Genomic DNA, 23,931 nt, shown 5'->3' with positions numbered 1-23,931 from the left:
TACTAGAGAGGATATAATTTTTAATATACAATAGCATTTTTATTCATTCTCTTTTTTTAAAAAAAAAATTAAAGTTCATGTATTCAAATACTTCATTAATTTTACTAGTCAATTCTAGCTCTTATTTAACTAATCATTAATTAATTATTTTTTCTGGCAGAAGTTTCTTTTAATTAGAGTTTCCAATTGTACCATTCACTTCATTATCCATTCAGATTCAGTAGTTTAATTTATTTTAATATTTTTGTTTAAAATTAAATTCTGTACTAAAGCATTTTAACATTAGACTTTAAGTGTAGCCTTTACAGTGCTGATTCTAAATTATTGTATAATTATTTATTACCTTTCATGCACCACAGCTATTTCAATTTTTATATTTTTTGTTTCTTTTTTTTCCTTTTTTTAGAAGTCGAAGTGGTCCAGTATCATTTTGGAAAGCTCCACTGTGTGTAAAGTCTTTAAAGTATTTGTCTCGAATAGCTGTCCGCAAATCTGTGGGTGCAGAAAGCGTACCTGAACTCTGCATTCCTAAATCTCTAGTCGAGTATTTGTTGTACAAGGAATGGGAGTGAGTTTTACTAGTCCAAGAAAGATCTTCCTTTCATTGTATATCATGCCCAAACATTTTTTATTGATGAAAGAAAATGCCCATCTCTTTGTATCAAGATGTTACCTTTTTTGTATACATTTTAATTTACTAACATGGATATTTTTTACTTTGTTTTTATTTTCGTGAGTTAAGTCTGGATGTCCTTACAAAAAGTAATTAAAAAATCGGCATAAGTACTCTTAAAAGAGTGTTTAATCGTGAACAAAATCTGTATGTCATTGAAAATAGTCTTAAAAAATATATTTTTTAAGAAATCTGGTCATTGTTTTAATTAGAAAAATATATATTATATGTTTAAATCATAAATCATTATGTTTGAAATTTTTTTTGAAAGGATATAAAGATTATTCAAAAGAAAAAATTTAGAGACTTCTGATATTTCATTTCAGCAAAAGGACATTGAATTTCTAAGAAAATGAATAAATATAACGTTAAAAATATTTAAAAAGTTAATTAAGAATGCTTAAGACGTGTTTATGAAATTTTCACCATTCAGGCATTCATTGATAATTCAGGCAATAAAATTATGAGCAGTTTACTTTTTTTTTTGAAACTCAAAGTCCAATTGTGATTTTAAGTGATTGTGCATTGAAGTAAAGTTTGCTAATATTTTAAGTTTTCATTTTATTTATATTCATATTTTAAACCATTAGAAAATGTGTTCATTCAGTTTCAACATCTTAGTCATTGTTATAGTTCTTATAGATAGATTTTTAGAAAAAATAAATTTTTATTTCATATAATATTCAATTTATTCCATTTAAATATCTTTGGTAACTCTTTGTTGCTTGTATGATTAAATATCATTGGAGTTATGTCTGGGAAATATGTTACTTAAAAGTGAGTGACTATTATTTTTTCTATTTACGTCTGATCTTAACACTTCAATGTGATGTTTTTTTTAAATTATATTTTTATAAATTTAGTTAGGTATACTATGCTAAAAATGTTGTTTATTATATTGGAAAACGATTGTTTTAAATAAATTAAAATTGCTGTTAAAAGTTTTTTTTAATTATTATTATTCCTTAATTGGATATCAATTATTTGCTACTTAGTTTACGCATTTTGCTTATGTGTTGTGATCAAAATAGAGCTTGTTAGGGAAGAGAAAAAAAAATACAAATATTGATTTATTTACTTTTCTAATCATAAGGTACTGTGATTTCTTGAATTCTAATTTTGATGATACTCGCTCAGTTTGTCAATATTAAATTTTTTACACTATAACAGTACATTCAGATACTAGTTTAAGATGAAACAATTTTGATTAATACCTTAAATCTGATAGTTATAATTTAAAATATTTGGTGCAAAAATTTTTTGCTTTACAGTTTTTATTTCATTTTAACTTTATTGTCAAGGATTTCAATATTATATTGCATGGTCCTAACTTTTGAGTAGAGAATGAAATTAAAGTTGATACATATGCCAGGTACTGTAAATATACTCCATATGTCTTCCAATTGTATTGATATTTGTCCACATTGTTTTGAGATTTTAGTCTGCCTAATTCTCTCTAGATGAGCACTTTTCCTGCTGTTACTAGCATTGTTCCAGCACCAAATAGCTAATGTTGCTCATTGTTTTTTTTTAGATTAATTGTGTGGGATTTGTTTTTATATCTGAGCTTTTTAAATTTACACTTTTTTTTCTTGTGTCAAATATACTTAATATTTTAAAAAATAAAAATTTGTTCCAATAATTGTCTGGATTTATTTATCTGTATTTATTTATTTTTGTACAATTTTCAGAGTGATACTCATATTTTATTTAATTTTTTTATAATCTCTATGTTAAGGGCAGTTTTTTTTTTTTTTACTTTTTCACCAGAGGACTTTGAAAACTGCTTGGAAATTACGATTTTTGTCTTTTTTTAAAATTTATACATATATTTTTAAAATAATACTGAGTAAAAAAATTTTTGTTGCAAAATTGAATGCAAAAACTTCGCATTGCCTAATTTGGGTTTTGGGATTTTAAATCTCGAATCAGCGATACAAAGTATCAAGATCAGTTAAAGAATCACGTTCAGCAGAAGACTAAAAAAGAATATTTGTTACCCATTATTATTTATTTCAAGTAGAAAATATTGAAATATGAATTTGGTTACAACTGGGAAAGATCACAAATGGTATGGTGCAGTGTGCTGAAGTAAATAGTGAATAACTTCTGCTCATTGATTGGATTTTCGCGTATTACGATTCATTAAAACTTGTGAAGTGATTCGGAAATTTTTTGCTCATTTTAATATTCATCAATCCAAAGATAATTCTATGTAAAAAATGATCTTTTACCATTATTTAATATTTATTTTATTTAATAGTCAAAAAAATTTAAATTGTAATTCATGCAAATTTTTACATAATTTTAAAGAACATAATTTTAAATGACAAAATAGAACATTTGAGAATGTTCCTGATATATAAAATTTTTAAATGTGATTTTGAGAAATTCAACTTCTCAGGAACAATTCTGCTGATTCCGTTCAAATTTTGTATGCTTTAAAATGTTAAAAAAAAAAAAAATTATGCCTTACAATTGAAATTTTTCTAGACTACTATTAAATAAAAAAAATAATCAATGCATAATTATTAAAAGATATTGTTAACACGGAATTAATTATCATGGGCTAAACAAATTTTATAATTGTTATGCAAATCTATTTTCGATTCGCTTAAAGTATCTTCTAAATGTAGCAAAATATTCAAAAAGTGAATTAACATTAAGCAGTCCAAACTTTTGTCTGCTCTCTTGCTTTTATTATTGGGACTATATTTAGATTGCAGCTACTATTTTGAGAGCCACGAATCCAAATCCATCGAGGAAAAGGTACGTTTATTCAGAATATAATAAAAGTTGATCCAGAAGTGATAATTAATTATCACATTAAGATCAAAATTTATTCTGGATGTTCACTTTTTATTTTGAGGTCTGTACAATTGGGTGTATTTTAAGATTAAAATATCGCTTGCACTGATTAATTAGCACATTTAAGGTTAGGCCCTCCGACCGTTAAGTCTCAGTACGAAGTACGTGAAAATCATATTAGATCAAAATTTATTCAGGATGTTCACTTTTTCTTTTGCGTTCTGTACAATTGTGTACATTTTAAGTTCTTGAATTCAAATATGTAATTTATTTTGAGACCATTTTAGGTGCTATTATTCAGCTACTAAAACAACATTCAATGATAGGACTAAAGAGTTATCCTCAAAAAGCATGTATCATCAACTAAAATAATTATTAGTCACAAATATAATGTTCTGTCAGCATAGGAAAAAAGACAAGAATTATGACGTATTCTTTAGTTTCTAGTTATTATTTTCAGGTCAAGCAATTTTTGTTTATAAGTAGCCTTGTTCTACGCCAGTTGCATAGATTTTTGAATGTATTTGTTAGGTGTAGATGCTACTACCTGAGGTTTCATTCTGTTAAGTGCCTAGTATTCAAATACTTGAAATTACCTTTTAAGTCAAATTAACCTACTGGTCGTGTTGTCTATGTTCTACCCAATGACTCTCTTACATAATTATTATTACGGTTCCCATCAGATCACCGAAGTCAAGCATCACTGGCTGCGGTCAGTGTGCGGGTGGGTGACCACTTGGATCAGTCTGCGTAGGGACCGAGGGTGTGCGGTATTGGTCCTCGTTAAACTGTGCTACCGTAAAGTGCTCGACTTCACGTGCAGGTCGTCGGGCTACCGAAGCGGGGGTGCCATCCCCTCTGCAGAGGATCAAAATTGTGATGGCATGTCTTCGGATCATCCTCAGGGATGTTTCCCAGACCGTCGCCAATAGCCCATTGTGCAGCTCTAGTGCGACGTAAATGAACTACAACAACAACTTGCATAATTATTTTTAAAAATTTATTTACTAAATAGATTTCACTAAAGTAATCTAAACAGTATTCCATATAATAAGTGATAGGATATTTTCTTCAAATTGACTTTAGTCCACTGTATTAAAATAGCACAGTCCTATGTTGTGAAATTTAAAAATGTTTACAACTCCACATTAGCTGTGCGGTCGAAAGCAACATCGTCAACATATAGGTGCATTTATATCGTGAATTCGGTTTTCGATAAATTTGCTAACACAATTCAGGAAACGATTGTAACTTGTATTAACACCGGGACAGAGCTCCAGTTGAAATTTAAGGACTCCAGCTGGATGAATGGTCGAAATGTTGATCGAGGATGAATTTCTGTAAGCTAAAAATTATTTTTTAAGGTTCAGAAATCTATCGAAGCTTGTATTGCCATATAACACAAAGATTCGGGCGCGATTTCAAGAATCTAGTTAATTTGAAAGGGGTCTGAATTTGTAATTGAAACCGATGTCGATTTGCCGGTAAAAATGACTATAAATCCTGCTTGTAGCGATCTGGAGAAACTCGCATTGTCATGCAGTATGGAGCACAAGTTAAGATAAGACTGTGCTCTAGCTCGTTTGGTAATGATTGGAATTTTGAATCCTCACACCCATGAACGAATCAGTGAACTTCCGTCCTCACAAGTCCCTCAGTGGGCTGATCGTAAAGACACGGTTACCAGTAGAACACCGAAGTCAAACATCACTGGCTGTTGTCAGTAAGCGGGTGGGTGACCACTTTGATCAACTTGTGTAGGGAAGGAGGGTGTGCAGTATCGATCCTCGTTAAACTGTTCTAACGTAAAGTGCTCGTTTTCGCGCTTACGTCGTCGAGCTACCAAAGTCGGGGAATCATCCCCTCTGGTAGAGGATCAAAATTGCGATGGTACGTCTTCGGATCATTCTTAGCGATGTTTCCCAGACCGTCGCCAATAGCCCATTATGCAGCTCTAGTGCGACGTAAATTAACAACAACAACAAGTCTCCTTTTCACTGACTGAGTACTTTTGAAATGATTTCTTTATCAAAATTTGTTTTGATTACTCAGCTGGGTAATATCAAGTTCCGCTTCGTCTCCGACGGAATCTTTAAAAATGATTTCATTTAATCAAAATTTGTTTTGATTACTCATCTCGACAATATCAATTTCCGCTCCCGCTCCGACTGAATACCTTTAAAATGATTTCATTTAATCAAAATTTGTTTTGATTACTCAGTTTGATAATACCAAGTTTACATTTGCTTGCTTTTTTTAAAGTACATTTGCTTTTGGCCTTTTTGAATAAAAAGAAAATCATTTTCAGACAGAAAGTACGCATTAATGGATCCGTCCAAATACAATGAACCCACAAATCGGAAAACTCTGTAGTGAAAGTGGTCATAAACTTTTCTCAAGTTTGCTTAAAATTTCATTAAATTAACTTTCAATTTCACATTATAAAATCATTTTAAAGTTTCCACACCACAATAAACGAAATAATGGGGCATCCCTGGCCAGCAATACCATACGCCAAACGCTGTGCTAAGTGTGAAGGTAGCGGGTTCGAATCCCGCTGTTATCCTGGATGTATCTTTGTGGTGTCTGTCCTATTTGACGAAGTTTATGAACCTTAATTGAGCGCACAAGGCTATAAATGTATGTTGTACCAAGGAATAAAATAAAACGAAATAAAAAATATATTTTCAGCTAATATGACTACTTTAAAGTAATTTTAAGATTTAGCTGTCACTTCAAAACAATGTTCCAACCGTTCATAGTCAAAATATATCAGGCCCGAAGAGGTTTTTACCATTATTCCAGTTGTCCTAGGACAGGGATGGGCAAACTACGGCCCGCTGGCAAACTGTGGCCCGTCGGAAGGTTTTGTCAGACCACCGGATAGAATTTTAAATTGCCAATCCGTAGCGAATATAAACAAGATACATTACACATCCATTATTTTGTCTGCTTTGTTTAAAGCTATTTTTGTTCTTTCTTTTTTAACTAAGTACTGATGACGTTTTTACTTTCTCTATTGGTGGAATTGATGGAAAGAGTTAGCATAGACAGCTTCAATTAGTAAAATGTTGAAAGCAGAAGTTCTTTACAGAATAACCGTAGATTAGCTCCAACAAGCGTTTGTCTTTCTCGAGGATCAGACATATGGAATCCAACATAAGTGAATTGTGCTTCACATGTGGCAGACAGTGCATTTTAAGCTCCAACGAGCGGATTTTTCTGCTGGTGCGAGTTCCAACATTATTGAGTATGGAAAGATTGCACACTATTGTTGTTTCTAACCATGCCAAAGTTTGAGTTTTGCAACTCATTACCGAAAGCTAGTTTCTCATGCCCAAAAAATGAGTGCTATGTTTGCTTCATCTTATATATGTAAACAAGTGTTTTCAACTACGAACCTTAGAAAAAATCATTTCAGAAGTAGACTAACAGGCAAGCATTTAGCCTCGTTCCTTAAAATAAGCACATCTCCCTTCGAACCTCAATATAAGGAACTTTTAAAAATTAAATCACAATTTCATTCATCTCATTAAATATTTAAATTAAAACTTGTATATCGTTGTTTTTTTATTTTTTATTTTAGAAGTTTTTACTCGGCCCACCAAGCTTTTTTTCTAAATTTTTTACCCTCGACCAAAAAAGTTTGCCCATCCCTGTCCTAGGGCATCATCACAAGTCAGAGAAGCCAATTTGCTCATCTATTTGAAATATTTATTTTCTAATGGTAACGAAATGTAAGTTATTTTAAGCTTTGTATTTTTCATTTTAAGTATTTTTTCTACCAGTGCATATCAAAAATTCAAAGTATCATATAAAATGTAACTCTGTTTTATTTATCTCGTCGTGAGACTTTAAAAAGTAAGCGTAATTATCCTAGTTCTATAAGTTTTACTATTTAAATTGCTGCCAATCTATTAAAACGTTAGCCGAAAGTGAAGCAGTTAGCATCCCTGACAACTGAAAATGTGAACTAACCATTCAGTGGACAAGAACATCGTATGCATCTTCTATCTAAGTCTCTGATGAGGCTCAATCGTTTCATTATTTGAAGTTCAATAGTTATGCCGTTTTGTATCCAGTTTTATTATTTTGAAGAAATACTAATTTCAAAAGATATTAAAATTTACCAGTCTATTATTTAATAAAAATAAATTTAATAATACGAAATCGTAGGTCAATTTGTAAAGATTTATTGAACAAGTCACTTTTAAACGGGTCGCTTCGCGACCCAGGTGCCTAATAAAATCAAAACACTAGGATTAGGATACTTTTTAAACCATCTCTGGAAGCCAGTTGTCGATGCAACAATAATCGAAGCATGATCAAACTTTACCTTAGGCAGCAAAGGGTTGTATAAAAATTCTTTGATAGTGGTAGCAACATGAAACTCATCGATCAAGCACTGGGACAAACTAACCATCGTGAAAGACTTTTTGATGGAACTACTCCACGTTTGCTTTACATGGAAAGGAATAAACGGTGTTTCTCGCAGTTTGAATCACATCTTATTTATAATTATTTAACTCTTTCACTTGAATATGGTGAAATAACAATTAAGTTGTTGTTTAGCCATTTTTTTCCAAGATATGTCTAACAGTGCACAAAAAAAGTTCTTGTACAAGAAAATATTAATTTATTGTGCCAGAAGTATACATTGAAATACTTTCTATCTCTGAATTTCTTAACGCTAATGACCATATCAAGGGGACCCAAACTGTTGGGGAAAAATCCGCTTTCAGGAAGGAAAAAAATATGCGAGAAACTTCAAACTTTCTTAACCCTTTCGCGCCGACTGTCACAAATACGTGACAGCAAAATACCGTATCAATCAGGGTAAGAAGATAAAACTGGTAATCAAAGTATTTCTTTAGCAGTTTATTTGTGGGCGGAGTTATAATTTTTTGATTTATTTAATTCACCATTACTTTGTTCAAAATAAAACTATTTAGTTATACTTTGAATTAACATTGATTATATATATGATTAAACTAACAATAATTAAAATAAAAGCAAAGTAAGTCTGTCAAATNTATCTGCTCTTTCATCTAAATTGGATAATATGTGGTGGAAGGGAAGGGAGGTGCTGCGTTAACATTAAGTTAAATCTCAGAATGAACAATAATTGATAAAATCAAGTCTGAGTCATACATAAAGATAAGTCGCAAGTTGATACATAATATAGGGAACAAATTGAAGATAAAGATAAAGAAAGAATATTTACACTATTTACAAAAGGGGGAAGACTCCCTGTGCACTCTCTCGCCTCCCACCGGTATAACCGGGCTTCTTTCTGAATCACCCGTCCCCAAGGGGTTAATACACTAATAAATATATATAAAAAAAATTTAAAATATTATTTATACATTTAATTTTTGGGATTTTTATGGAAATAGCGCATTTTTTTAAAATGTAAATCTAAGCAATAGAGATTTAAAAAGTAATGTGATGCAACTCCCAACTTGTTAAATTGTTTGAAAAGATTTTCTAAAACAGTAAAATAAAACTTAAGCTATTTTATCTACACTTAAAGGCATAGTTGCCTAGTTAATGGTTGGTCTGCCGGACAGTTCTATCAAGAAATTTAATTTTTGGAAATATTAAGATAAAGCAGACTTCCTTAATTCGATAGTGAATGCGGCGACCAAAATTCTTATTTTAAATTACATTTTGGCGACCTACGAAAAGTTAAAGAAACTAAAGGGGAAGTTAGAAATGACCAAATCTTCTCTTTTAATTTATTCGTTCCTAGCCGTGGAGAGCGTAAGAGCAAGATATTATAATACGAATAAGAAAAGTACCTTTTTATAAAAGTAATCAGATATTTGTGCTTCAAGTGTAGTTTTTCTTTTATAAGTTAGAACCTTCAGTTTTTTTTATCGCCCTAACATAAGATCTAGAGCCACAAAGGGCTCAGTGTCTAAGACACTGAGCTGTCATTATGAGGAGCTGGGATTCGATCCCCAGAGGTAGCCTGAAGCCCGCCTAGCTTCAGATCGGTGGAGCCATCTTGTCTCGGAAGTAAAGGCGGTCTGTGCGCATTGCTGACCACATTGCCACAATTATGCCGTTGGTCACGAAATTGCGGAGCCGTATCCTCCATGACCCCCTGGCCCACAATGGGCTGTTTCAGGAATGTTTTACTTTAACATAACATAACATAAATAAATTTATATTAATAATATATTATAGCGTTCTTTAACGTTATAAGTTTACGAAATAAATGTTCAGAATGAAAAACTTAAATTAAATATTTTTTCCTCAATGGGAGCGTCTGTTGATAAAAGTTCCGAAGTTTTGTTCAAAGTCATTAAAAGTATTGATGCTTTTTTAAGGTTGTGTGCTGATTTTCACACTAATAATGTTTTACTTTTATTCTAATTACAAATTAATTTTCAATTAGCAAAGGATTGTTTTCACACATTAAATATTAAAAAATATATTGATTTTAGCCTTCTTAATTGCTTTTTTATTGCAATTTTACTTCTATGACACAATTGTTCAAGAAACAAAAAAAAAATATTTAATTTAATAAATTCTTTTCACTTATAGTAGATTGATTGTAAAATAATTAAGTTTTCTTTGTATTTTAAATTCAAAATGTCCAAACGTTAAATTCAAAATTAATACACTTTAGTATGCTTTATTAGAAAGTATTACGTATTTTAATTAAAATATGTCAATATTTATTCTCCAATAAGTCTGAGATTAAAATTAATTCCATTTTGGCTTTAGATATATCTTTCTTAGTCGTAATAAATGACTACTTAGTAAGTTATCAAGTTTGTCCCCATTACCCCCATAGCTTGTCTACTCTAACCCTGTGTAGTGGGGCTATAGTGTGAACAAACTATGGGACAAGCCGGCATAAAACATTTTTAACCTTTTTTTAAACCTTTTTTAAAAATAATATGAAAAAACCACTAGATATGTAAGTAATGCGTGTATGTAATTAAAGTGATATCTAATCATATTGCAGATAAAAACTTTTCTGGACTTACAAGAACTATCTGATTAAGAAGAAACTATCTAGTTGCTAACGATGCCTTAGAATATCTCATTGTTACAAGGATACAGTTAACCTAAATCTAGTTAATTTAGTTCTCATAAATCAGAAAAAAATTCGATAAGTCATACTGTGCATACAAAGAAAAATTTATTTATCGATAACTAATAGTACAGTTATAAATCCTGGAAGAAGAAAAAATATTATCAAATAAAAATCATTTAAATAAATACGATATTTTTAATTGAACAAACATAGGTAATTATTCTTTATAATTCTCATATGTAATTAAATTCAGACAATGTTAAGCAACAAAAACTTAATTTCCCTCTCGCTACAAATTATTTATGTTATTTAATGCTGTGCAAACTACACGAACAACTTCGTGATCTTATTTCAGTTCATTGTGAGACCAAATTTATTGAATGTTTTGAAATATGTTCTTCTTTGCATCGATATTTGGGACGTGCATCTAAATTTAGGATTAAGAAGCTGTTTTGAAGAATATTGTAGCGATAAATGTATACTTTCAGTTTATTGATTCCGGCATGAAATTTATGAAATTGTTTACCCATTTTCTAGTAAATAATGAAACGTATTTTTATTCTATGCCTTATTGTAATCTCATGTGATTCGTTAAATTTTTTATTGAAATCCTTCATGCAACTTCCATATTTAAAAGGCATTATTTAGTAGGTTCTTGATTAACCGAGATCCAGCCATCAACTATATCAGAGAGCTTCAGTAACGGATTTTATAAGTAGTATGAGCAGATTATTTAAAACGCGAACCAGTTGTGCGCATGAACCCAAATTCTATTTTAAAAGTACTTGAGATAAATTTATCATTTATATTTGAGAATTGAATCTGTATAGTGGTTGACAAGTAAATAAAACTAATAATATTCCAAAATTAAAAAATTTTTTAGACATATATTTGCTACCACTTTCTAATTTTTAATAGATTTTGCATTAAGTGGCTCTTTCGTGTACCAACTGGTTTATCTTCTTAGTGGTCTGATCGGACCTATACCTATAAAAATCCGTGTGGTGGCTTCTAACAGTTGTGGTTTGTTACAAAAAGTAAATAAAAAAACTTTTTTATTTGGTTTAAAACATAATTTGCGCTTGTGGATTGAAAACAATTGAAACAAATAAATTTTCCTCAAGAAGTTGTTCTTTCACTTAAATTTGCATACTAAAATTCGTCATGAAATAAATAAAAAACGAAACAGAGATTTATCGTTTTCAACAAATAAGATGTAAAGTACTTTTATTATACAATTATACATTTAAATAACCATTAAAACTAAGTTATCATTCTTTTCCTTTTGGATTTAATGAAACTATTGATAACCTATTCTGTTAAACTATAATGCTAACATTTTATATTTTTAGCTTTTTTATCTCTTAAAAGTTTCATGAACAGTTGCATAAATTCGATTATTTGAGATATTTACAAATCCAGACCGACCATCTACGTTGATCAAGAGTCCACAGTATAATATTTTATATCAAACACATCTCTTCCCGTTTTCGAGAATGAATAAAAAAAAAGCTCATATGAATTAAACAGTATTTTAATGGTACACATGTTTTGTTTAATTTCATTGAATATTTGTCTTCAGAATCAGAAGGAAAAGTGACTTTGTTCCGATAAGAGATTTTCCTAATGATTGTTACAGATTTTATTGTGTGTCCTATAGAAAATTAAAAAGGGGTAGCCAATTTACTTTAAATTAACATACAGAAGAATTTAATTTAAAGCAAGCAAAATATTTAGATTTCGCTTCATTTTAAAAACAAGACTGTGATTGTTTTAAGGCAAAATATTGTTATATACTTGGTAAAAATAGCTTAGTAGATAAAATATCTTGCTTCATCGAAAAATAAACAGAAAACATCCTAAGTATCCTACCACTATTTTATTTTTAATAGGACCCTGTGACTACTTATAGCTGATTGCAGAAATGGTTTCGTGAAATTCATAAATAAAAACATAATGTGAAAGACATAATGTAAAGATAATTTAAACAACCTAATTTTCATTCTCTGCCGAGTACTTTTTATAGAACGATAAAAACTAGTGACACAATAATTATATCAGTTTTTTTAGTCGATTTTGGTTTAAAAATGTGATTCTTGTCACCCAAATCATGATCTGCTCTTTTTAGCGTAGCTGGGCGCTTGAGGCCTAAAGGGGCCCTTTTCCCATTCCTCTAGCAATTTAGATGCATAAGATTCCCAAAATTTCTTATTTTGATCTGAAACCATTAGCAATATTTTTAAAACTGAAGTGGTAGTCTCTTCATAAATTTTTAATGTATTTACTCCATTTAAACACTTTTAAATCAAAAATTGAATTCCTTTAATTAATATAGCATGATGTAATGTTTCACAATTATCACGTTTAAAGTGAAATTTATGCTAAATTTTAATAAATTTTTAGAAATTCTAGGACTAATATATTGACCTCGGTGATTCGTTTTGTCCAACTCTAATAAATATATAGCATAAAAGAGTTGTTGAGAGAAGTCCTTTTTCTCTAATACTCGTTTTCAGCTACAGTGAAATCTCCAAGAAAAACCACCTCTATATAGCGTACTCCTCTATTTACGACCACTTTTGGAAGGCACGGAATTTTTTCGATTGACTTTGTGTTGAAGAAAACCTTTAAAAGAAACCATCAAAGACGGGAGAGACTAGATTTAGGAGTGACTATCCCAGCGACAGGGTAAACCTCTGCACCAAATGTGAAAAAGGTGAAATAGGAAAACGCGAAAAAATATCAAAACAAAACAAGTAAGTCGTTTAAAATGTATTCAAAATATTTGTGTGAGTCTCTTATTTAGAGTCATATTCTTTAGTCAGAGTGCACAAAAGACGATGCTATCAATAATTTATTTTTGGAGTTGAAATTTAAATTAGAATAAAAAAAAGTTCTTTTCGAGAAAACTAAGAGTCTCAAACAAACTTTTTTAAAGCTAAGTAATTTTTATGATATAAAATTAAATGCTAATTTAAACAAAAGATCATGATTATTTATTTAAAATAGTTCTATTGTTCATAATTGGTAATTTTGTTTTTACACATTATATCAGTAGAGATTATTTTTGTTGACGCGAAGTTTTGCTGTTGATTCATTTACACCGTTTTTCTGACGCGAACAGCACTGACATTTCCACACCCGGAAAATGATACTGACTGAAATTAAAATCGTTTGCAAAAAATCAAGTACCTTCGATAACATTTTGAAGACAATGGACGAAACCCCTAAGAACGACCAACCTCCATTAACGGCCATTTTACTGTGGAACAGAGTGTGGTCGCTTCTGAGAGGTTTCACTGTATGTATTCGTATTTCGATATTACATTCAAGCTACACGACGCTTTAAAGTGGCAATCGCTAATAAACCACCCTATAGAAAAAATTTGCAAACTGTAAATAAAACACACGATCCAAATCGATGTTTCCGTTCAAAAGTAGTTAATAAAAAGTAGCAATGAGAGAGATAGAGAATGTTGCCAGATGTAAATATTAGCATACATGGTGAAATTTTTTAAAATAAAAAATACATATTTAATAAATAATGATAAAAACCGTTCCATATTTGAATTGTTATAAGTCTCTTCAACGAGTGAAATTACTCTCATTTATTTCTTATTAAATCTCACAATTTGTTTTCTTTGGGCTAATTTTTTTCCCGAGTACTAATGATTATTTTTCGAAATCCTGGTAATCATCTATTTCCTTACGATTAACTCATTAACAAAATGTTCTTACATAAAACTACAATAATTTTATATTATTAAACTAAATGCTCGGTGCTTTATTGTGGAAAATATTGACGTAAAAGAAGAAATAAACAATGATGAATAAAAATTTAATTATGGGGGCTGGCAAGCGGAGTGTTCAAGTATAACAAAAAAATATTATAAAAATAGATTATTTGCGATATTTACTGCATAACTTATCTAAGGAATAAACCTAAAATTATAAGCATGAATCTATAAACAAATGTCGACTGAAATCATATTACATAAATAATAATAATTTTGTTTTTAAAAAAAGGACCTAATGGATACCTCATCTGAGGGATTTATTATTCTACCCAACTTGTAAAATTTATTCTCGCATCTGTTTTACAGTACGATATTTTAATTTCTGAGAGCGCATGCGTTTTCATTCGTTATGATGCCAACGCAGTCAAAAATAAAACAAAAAGATGAACTGGAACAAATCCTCCCCATCGAGCTGTTTGCCGGTAGAGTAGTTACGGGGTTAGTAGCATATCGTTTGGTGTCGGAAAACTTTTTGAGAGGAGGAAATTTTTTTCCCCATCTTCTACTCGCTTTATCCTGACACAGATTCATCATGCCAGCTGGAAAACACGTGGATTTGGATTAGATATTTTTGAGATACCAACATCAGAAGTTGTCACAAATTTTATTTTCTAAATATAGTTGACTGAAAAAGTATAATAATTCTTTAATATAACGTTAAACTATGCAAACGATTTATATAATTTGTGTTTTATAATTATTATTCTAAAAAAAATATCGTCTGCGTTATTTGACACCAAGCTAGGACTTTATTTAAGTTTGGAGAAATTTCATAAGTACAATGATGTCAAAAAGTGATTATCATTTTTGCCAGAGGTAAGGAACATTTTTAGCCTGTTGCTTTTTAAATACTGAATATTAAATGCTTCCTTTTTACTCGATAAAACAATGCAAATAATTTATTAATCTTTTGGCCGAAGACTGTGGAACAAAGCAATTATGACTTCATAATATATGTGTGAAACATTGAATTGCGTCATTATAAATAATTGTAGCTTTATGAATAAGCTTTTATAAAATTTAAAAAAAAACTACTGAAGTGTTTTAAAAGTAAAATTTTATTATTCAATCTGAAAATATTATTCGAAGAAAAAAGATGTATTTTAAGAAATATGTATTTCAGCATATCCGTATAAAATAATTGCTGTTTTTTCCACATGGTGTTATATTTTGAAGAGCATAGACTACAATATATACATTGAATTAAAACTGCGTATGAATCAATTCTGGTCTCCTCCTTCTAGTTTTATATGTTGATGCATTTAGACTTCAATATATATTCTTAAAGCATTGAATTAAAACTGAGTACAGAATATTTCAGGTGAATGCATGAAGAATGTAGACTTCCGTATGTTAACCGAACCAAGCTCCAGAAACATTGAATTAAAACTGCGTGTAAAATTCTGGTCTCCAACTTGTGTTTTTTGTGTGGTGAAAAATATAGACATCTGTATATAAACAGGAGGAAATTACAGAAACATTGAATTAAAACTTATTATGGAGTAATTCTTGTTTTCAGCTTATGGTGTTCATGTGTTGGAGAATATAGACTTCAGTATATATACATAAAACATTGAATCAAAATTGCGTATGGAATAATTCTGGACGAATTTCCTCATACAAACCAATGGATTAGAGCAAATATACCTGCTGTAAATATGCGATGTACCAGTTTCTTTATTTTTGCGATGAAGTGATAAATAGTAAGTAATGTGACTTTAGTTTTGATTTTGATTTTATTCCAAAGCCACTTAAACCAATCTTAGAATGGCGGAGCCTAGAAATGTATCAAAACTAGTGAAATGCGGACATTATTGTCGAGTTTTCATGACTCATTTGTTTTCGCATGTTGGGCTATGTGGCTTAGTGGTTGGCTATGCTATAGTCGGAGCCCTCACATTCGAGTATCTTGAAGCCCCAAATGAAATCAATCAAAGATCTACAATACAAGGGTATCGGGACAAATGTTTGAAAGACATGTGGAATGTTACCGAAACTCTTAATGTCCTGTATGAGAAGAATTGGACAATCTTAATGGAAAAAAGACTTAAACAGTTTGAAAATGATGTTGTTCATGCTGTTAAAAATGAAGGATATGATGGAAAAGACAGTTCGGACACCGAACTGCAGTGGTCTTTTTCTGGAGCGTTGTTGTACTGCATCACTGTTATCACAACCATCGGTAAGTTTTTATTTTCTTTATACTTTTAATGCACGCACAATTGAATTTTTTTTTTAAATTAAGCAAAATGAAACGAATGATATTTTTACTTATATGAATTCCAATTTTGGTCAAAGCCATTGAGTCAAGCCGCTATGTCTTAGGGGATAAAGTGTTCGCCTTCCAATGAGGCGAACCAGGTTCGAATCCCAGTCGATATGAATTCCGCATCCAACTTGCACCGACCACAGTGTTGACGTTAAATATCCTCAGTGGTAGACGGATCACGGGTTAGAGACCCCTTGCCGTCAAGCTAACCGTGGGAGGTTCTCATGGTCTTCCTCTTCATGTAACGCAAATGCGGGTTAGCTCTATCAAAAAGTCCTCCGCGAAGGCAAATTTCTCCCAATACTCGATCCAGGAGTTTCTTTGTTTTCTGGATTGGGTTCAAAATTATAAGGCTATGGAGTTGAATGTTAGCAGTCGTAAACCATAAAATTGTGTCGGTTATTCAACGACAGTTATAAAGAAGAAGAAAAAAAGAAGAAAAAAGCCATTGCGTCAATAGCTAAAATGCTTAACTCGACCTAAGACTTCCTGAGAGCTCAACTGAGAAAATAATCTCAGATCTAACAAAAATTTTACGAAGATCTAAATCTAAAAAATGCAGATCTTAAAAATGTAGAAGTATGTTTATAACTGCTTTAATCGTCAAACAGATCTTACATATATCGACAGTAAACAAATTTTTACATATATATATTTTTATTACTAATCAAATGTTAACATTAAATTACGTATTGCTACTTTTTATTTGCGAATATAATTAAAGGTATTTTATTTGAAATTTCATTTCATATTATAAAATAACAAATAAAAGTAATAGAAAAGTAATGAAAATTAAAAAAACAAATTTTATTTTGTAACCGTAGCTGAACAGCCAACTCAATATTAAGTTTAAGACTACCAATTTTCAACTCCGTATACTTGTAAATTTGAACCCCATTCAGAAGACAAGGGAACTCCTGGATAAAGTATTGGAAAAATTTGTCTTCATGGAGGACTTTTTGATGAAAGTAACCAGCATTTGCACCACATGGAGAGGAAATCCACGATAACCTCCCACTGTAATGGGATTCTAACCCATGATCTGACTATCACTGGGGATATTTTATGCCAGCACTTTGCTTGGGGCGATCAGGTTGCGGATTTTGTATCCACCAAACATCGATGAGAATCGAACCCGGGTCACCTCCATCTCCTGAGCCACTACGACTCAAAACATATTGTGCAAACATATTTGTATAAAACATTGCGATAGTGTTGCATATTTGTTAAAACTTGCAAATCTTATGAAAAGATTCATCAGTGAATATGCATGAAATAAGAAACTATTTAAATTGATGCTTAAAATTTGCATATCTTTTTAATTAACTGTGGAAATTTAGCAAATTTGATTTTGTAATAAAACAAAAGACTAATAGGTGGTTTTTCATTAACTAGGTATTAATGGTTCAAAGGGTGATCTAAAATAAGCTAATTTATTGACTCTAAGAATTAATTAAGTTTTGAAATCAAATACAAAAACTCTTTCTCTAAATAATCATTCGGTAATTATTTCTCTTTTTTCCCGACAAATCTTGTTCTTGGAATTCAATATATAAAATATAACCGAAAGCTGAAATATATAACTTTATAGTTTTATCAAAAAGGTTGTCGAAAGTAGTTAATGTTGCCGACCAGGTGGCCAAGTGGTCAGCATGTCTGACTGTGGAGCCATTGACCGCGGGTTCGAATCCTGCTCAGGGCATGGATGTTTCTTTCTCACTCTGTGTTTTATGTCCTTTCCTCTTTGTGTGAATGTGACCCGCTCTATAAACGGGTTTGTGGTTGTGTGACGTGGTGCTCCGCCGGCGTGGCTTCGCTACAGGTGCCCACTGGGTAACGAGAAGAGAGTAGCAGTTCTGGCATTTCTGTAGCCAATGGAACAAACCTCAAGTGCCCACCATTAGAAAGAAAAAAAAGTAGTTAATGTGAATTTTTTGCAAAAGCCACTATGTCTCGTGAATTTCTTAAACAAATCGAAATCTCTTAATCTCTTTGCACGCCATTATGAAATATGTTCATCCAAAAAAGGATTATCTAATGATGGTATGTTCATCCAAAAATATCCGACTTGCACCGACCACAGTGCTGACACAGAACATCCTCAGTGGTAGACGAATAGTGGGTTAGAATCCCCTTGCAGTCGGGATAACCGTTAGAGGTGTTCGCGACTTTCCTCTCCATACAACGCATGTTCCATCCGAAAGTCCTCCACAAAGGCTAGTTTGTCTCAACGCTTGATTCGGGAGTTCCCTCGGTTGATTCGGTTGGGTTCAAATTTCTAAGGCTATGGAGTTGAATATTAATGGTCGTAAATTCAGAATTGGGTCGGCTGTTCAACGCTGGTTACAAAATAAAAATAAAATTACAGCTATCCGCCATATTTTGAAGGTTAAAAATCCAAATCCAGTAAAAGATTGCATTTTAAGAAAGACTACGTGTTCATATTGCGTTGCAGGTAAATTATATGTATTTATTAGTGAATTAGCTGATTAATTAATAGTTGAAATCAACTCGTAAATCCATTATGATTGACTCTTAGTTTCAGTCGTAGACTTGATCGTTAGACCACAAGTTATTTAAGGTGATGAATGTTTTTGGGTGGGGTTCTTAGTGTTTGTCTCTTAACTAATCTTCATACCGTTAGTGTTTGCTATTTCTTTGACTTTAAAATATTGCATAATTTTAACTCAAATTGTATTATTAATACACATGTTACTCATGGTAATGTCTTGATACTTTTTTTTGTGGGTTCACAGTACTTGTAGATGTTTACACAAAATATACAAGACAGTTTAACAGTAAACATAGCAATTTAATAGCTTGCAATAAGCCGTTTTTTTCTTCCGTTTGTTTTGAAAGTGATAATATCATCTTTTGTTTTAATTTTAAAGTCATTTTTAAGCTTGTTAACAAAATCAAATTTAAGTCTCTTAAGGATCTTATTAGTTTTGATAATCGCTGGGGCATTTAACTCATTCCTTTCCTGGGCGAGCTTGGCTACATCGGATAAAGTAGAGGACCTTTAAAATTTAGACTTAAGGAGCACGATAGATATGTCTGATATCAAGAATACGAGAAATCATCAACTGTACATTGTTGGAATCTTGGGCATTAATTCACTTTCGACAATGCCAAAATTATTATTACACTACTCACATCAGCTCATCTTGATGTCTTGGAATCCTGTTTCATTCATATGATTGCTGATTCCCTTGTTAACGACATTAGCTCTTCACCATCTCTCCATAGCAAGTAGGAATGCATTTTACCCTGATTTGCCCTTCTTGGCCGCTCTGGTTTTTATTGTTCTGTTTCTTAAATTTACTTATCCATTTTTCGTTGGCAGCTTTTCATTTTATATTTCATATCATTTTGTTTCATTTACACTTGGCAAGTCTTGAAAATGGGGGCTTGAAACATGTCTAATGTTATTTCCTATTTATATTTTTTTGACAATAATATATTTTTACTTATATTTTTGTGATTGTAGTGAATGAAGTTTTTAATCAGATTAAAAAAAAAAGAAAGCTAGTAAAAACTTTAAACTATGGTATTCAGTGCCTTGAACAATTCAATTCTTTAAAAGTAAAATTAATGTTCCTGTTTTCTTTTCATACTGATAAAGATGTATCATTGTGACATCATAAATTGGATAGGTTTTTAATAAATTTTTCCATTTGTGATTTTAAACGTTGTTTTTAATGAAATTTAATTTCATCAAAATAATTTCTGTAATTTTATTCATCATTTAGTTTTTCCTCAATATTATTTATCAGAAGATAAGTACTTATGAGTAAGTACATATTAAGTGAGCCAACTCTAAATTTATAAGCTAAAAATTTTATTGAAGATATCAAAATATCTACGAGGAAATAATGTACCATTAACATGTTGAATGCCTCACTATTTTTAAATGGCTTGCCCGTCTGGCCAAACGGTAAATAACTACAAACTAAATTTGCAAACATCAGACACATTTACTAGATTTTTAAAAGGTTTAGCATGACTCATCAGAAAAAAGTGGTGAATATTATAAGCCTGCGAATTGCTTGGAAATAGTGGTGGATAAAAATCTACTAAATTAAATTTATTAAACGAAGAATCACAATTAATAAACTACCACTTGAAAATATTTATTCGCTGTCCGTAGCAAGTTGGCATCTCTGTGTTTATAAATAAAACTATTTTTGTGTGATCTATATTGCATTAATTCCTTCAAACCATTTTAGTAACGATAATAATATTAAAAAAAATTAAAAATTTACTAGAATTATGTGTTTCTAATAATCTTGGCTTCGGGGTCACCGTCACGGGGGTCACCGGTGACCCCCATGGAGCTACGAACAAACTCCGTGTTGATCACCGGTGACCCCGATTGCATTCATTCTGTTACACGTGTTAAAAGAAATCGAACTCTTTCAAAAAAGAAATTTTCGCACCATGTACCTCCAGATATACTTACATGCGTTTTTTTTTTTTTATTTCTATACTTCCACCCCTTATATATTTTTACTTCCAAAAATAATTGCAAAAAAATGCAGGTTAAGCTTTTAATTTTCGAAAAAATTAATAATTTTTCTGAGAATGTATGGCATATAGCTTCCAACTTTCCCTATAAGTGAAGAAAACTACTTTCCAGTCGCTTCCAAGTGAAGATAATAATGCTGTTGTGTTTTATAAATTTGCTAGTACTTAATAACATCGCCGAATATTAAGTTAATAATCCCATGAAACTGAAGTAGAAAGATACACTTTAGATGAGACTTCATATACTTTAAGAGATATAAAGCAGGTAATTAGGGTTCTTCGCTCAAAAATAGACACCCATTTGTAAGACTAGCCAGGCGTGAATGAGGAAAACAAAAATTATTTCATACGAGAAATAATAGTTTTTCCAACCAAAAAAATAGAAAGGAAAAGTAAAAATCGAAACTAGAAAAACCATTTGACTAAAAGTGAAACAGTAATTTAAAAAAGATTAAGGCGGGAATAAAAGACTAGAAAAACCGCCGTCACAGAGAGAGGCGAATCAAGACAATGTGCATTTCCCCGCGCTATGAAGAGGTGGTGAAAAACTCATGTCGTTAACTGAGGTTGTTGTTGTTGTTAATTTACGTCGCACTAGAGCTGCACAATGGGCTATTGGCGACGGTCTGGGAAACATCCCGGAGGATGATCCGAAGACATGCCATCACAATTTTGATCCTCTGCGGAGGGGATGGCACCCCCGCTTCGGTAGCCCGACGAACTGCGCGCGAAGTCGAGCACTTCACGGTAGCACAGTTTAACGAGGACCAATACCCCACACCCTCGGTCCCTACGCAGACTGATCCAAGTGGTCACCCACCCGCACACTGACCGTAGCCAGTGATGCTTGACTTCTGTAATCTGCTGGGAACCGTGTCGTAACGATCAGTCCACTGCCGGACCGTTAACTGAGGTATCGGCATTGATGTGAATGAAACAACATTCCATTGCACCAAAATTAGCTGATGTAACAGGAGTGAAAGGAAATTTGGCCTTATCGAAATTTAATTCCAACACAAGAATTGCTGAATTATGATCAAGTATTCTATATGCATGCATAGCTGTCTTCATTTGGACATTTTGGTAGATTTATACCATAATTGCACGATACGAAGATTGGAAAAATTTCCACGGTTCGTCTTCAAGATTTTAACCAATAATCACAGGGTATTCTAGTTTTACCGCAGAAAAAGTTTGCGAGTACATATTTAACAAAATCATCAAAAATGAGTCATTTTTGTAGCTATAAAACATAAAATTGCAAACAACGATGATAAATTAATATTTAAAAAAAATCATTTAAATGTATGTTTTTCAAGACCAATGCAGTTTAAATACTAACAAAACAATACTTTACTCAAAAATGTGTATGAGAAAGTTCAAAGTTAAAAATTTTTAGTGCCGTTTTAAGGCGCAAATCACACTTTCGAATGTCAGTGCCCTAATGCTGATTTCAGCTTTTCTTAAAATAGAGATAAACAAAACGTCTCATCAGCTTCCGTAAGAGAAAGAGAGAGAGAAATTATAGATTTTAAGAATAATTTGTTTTGTTCTTAACACTCCGAGATACACCTTCCGTATCCGATGCCTTGTAGTTAATATTCTTATGAAAAGAGCAAACTTTTAATTGAATTTTATTAATTAATTGAAAAAATGCCGATAGCTTAAAAAAACGTTTTTAAACTCTTGTTTCAAAAGGTTATTCACCTTAAAACTTTCATTCGCCCTGAAATAACTGTAAAAAATTCATGTGTTTTATATTAAATGAATTAAAGTGCAATACATATAACTTTTCCCGGGTTGTTGCTTGGAAGGAAGATAAATAAGATTGGACAAGAAACAGCGTTCTACAGCACTAAATGTGAGATGGGGGGAAAAAAACATTTCAATTATAGCTAACTTTCATAAGGAGTAAAATAAGCATTTACTATTGTAAATTTTAAACCATTCATCACTTTTTACTTTTTCTCGTGACAAATAACAGTCCTATGATTTGGGATACCAATTTACTCCTCTTTATTGGGAATATTTCTTCGAATGAAAGCAAAATTTGTGACCACAAAGATACATTCAGAGCGTTTTGCGGATCCATCAATAGTTATAATTGGTTTGCAACATTTGCATATCTGCCAACTTTCACTCTTTCCGAGAATGGGTTTTCAGAGTGGTTGTAAAACAATAAACGAAAAACAATCTGACTCTAAAATATATTTACATTTTGATCCCATTGAAATTCGCATGAGCGAGGATTATTGTGCTTTGATATATTTATTGTAATTATTTATTTGTAGTGGTGGTCAACCTCATTTATAATTATCATTATAATTCAAAAAGTTAATTGGAATAACCCGAGTATTGCTACCATTTTAAATATGAAAATAAAATCTTGCGGAAAAAGAGTTGGTAGGTGTGCTCAAATATTGCATGTAAAGCTTATATCAGTAAAGTACAGCACTCTTGGTGGGTAATATCGCTTTGCAAGAAAAGCTTCTCAACAGTATTCGTTCGTTTGTTGTTGTTGTAGAACTGGGCATCTGAGGCCTAAATGGCTTTTATCATAATCATCAACACTATTAGACCATAATGCATACCCTCCAACTTATGAGGATTTTGAAAATAATTCTTTCCAGTGGTAGCGAACCAAAGTAGAAATTTTTAAAGCAAATGGATCTCTCATAAAACTTTTATCAGAACTTAAGAATCTAGCCATATGGCCTGCACTTTTATAAGTAATAGTGGACAAGTTACGCTAAAATTAATTTTTTTTTAAATATTAAGACATTAATTTTGCTACCGTCGAAAAGAA

At 31.5% G+C, this 23,931-nt stretch overlaps 2 protein-coding genes across 3 annotated transcripts in view; both read left to right on the top strand.

The window, feature by feature from the left end:
- LOC107440438 (WD repeat and SOCS box-containing protein 1) overlaps positions 1-2,315 on the top strand; it is a 29,358-nt gene extending 27,043 nt beyond the window's left edge. For both annotated transcript variants that reach the window (XM_043052974.2, XM_043052972.2), the window contains exon 10: positions 407-2,315. In XM_043052974.2, the coding sequence (XP_042908908.1) occupies positions 407-572 (166 nt within the window). In that variant the 3' untranslated portion in view covers positions 573-2,315. The remainder of the gene's footprint in view (positions 1-406) is intronic.
- A 12,396-nt stretch (positions 2,316-14,711) lies between these two features.
- Positions 14,712-23,931, top strand: part of LOC107457031 (two pore potassium channel protein sup-9) — a 53,035-nt gene continuing 43,815 nt past the window's right edge. The window contains exon 1 of the mRNA XM_016075067.3: positions 14,712-16,511. Within this exon, the coding sequence (XP_015930553.1) occupies positions 16,097-16,511 (415 nt within the window). The 5' untranslated portion in view covers positions 14,712-16,096. The remainder of the gene's footprint in view (positions 16,512-23,931) is intronic.

This window comes from Parasteatoda tepidariorum, chromosome 6 (assembly GCF_043381705.1).
Source record: "Parasteatoda tepidariorum isolate YZ-2023 chromosome 6, CAS_Ptep_4.0, whole genome shotgun sequence".
Taxonomy (NCBI): Eukaryota; Metazoa; Arthropoda; class Arachnida; order Araneae; family Theridiidae; genus Parasteatoda; species Parasteatoda tepidariorum.
Note: the sequence above shows the minus strand (reverse complement) of the source record. Positions and strands in the feature narration are given on the sequence as shown.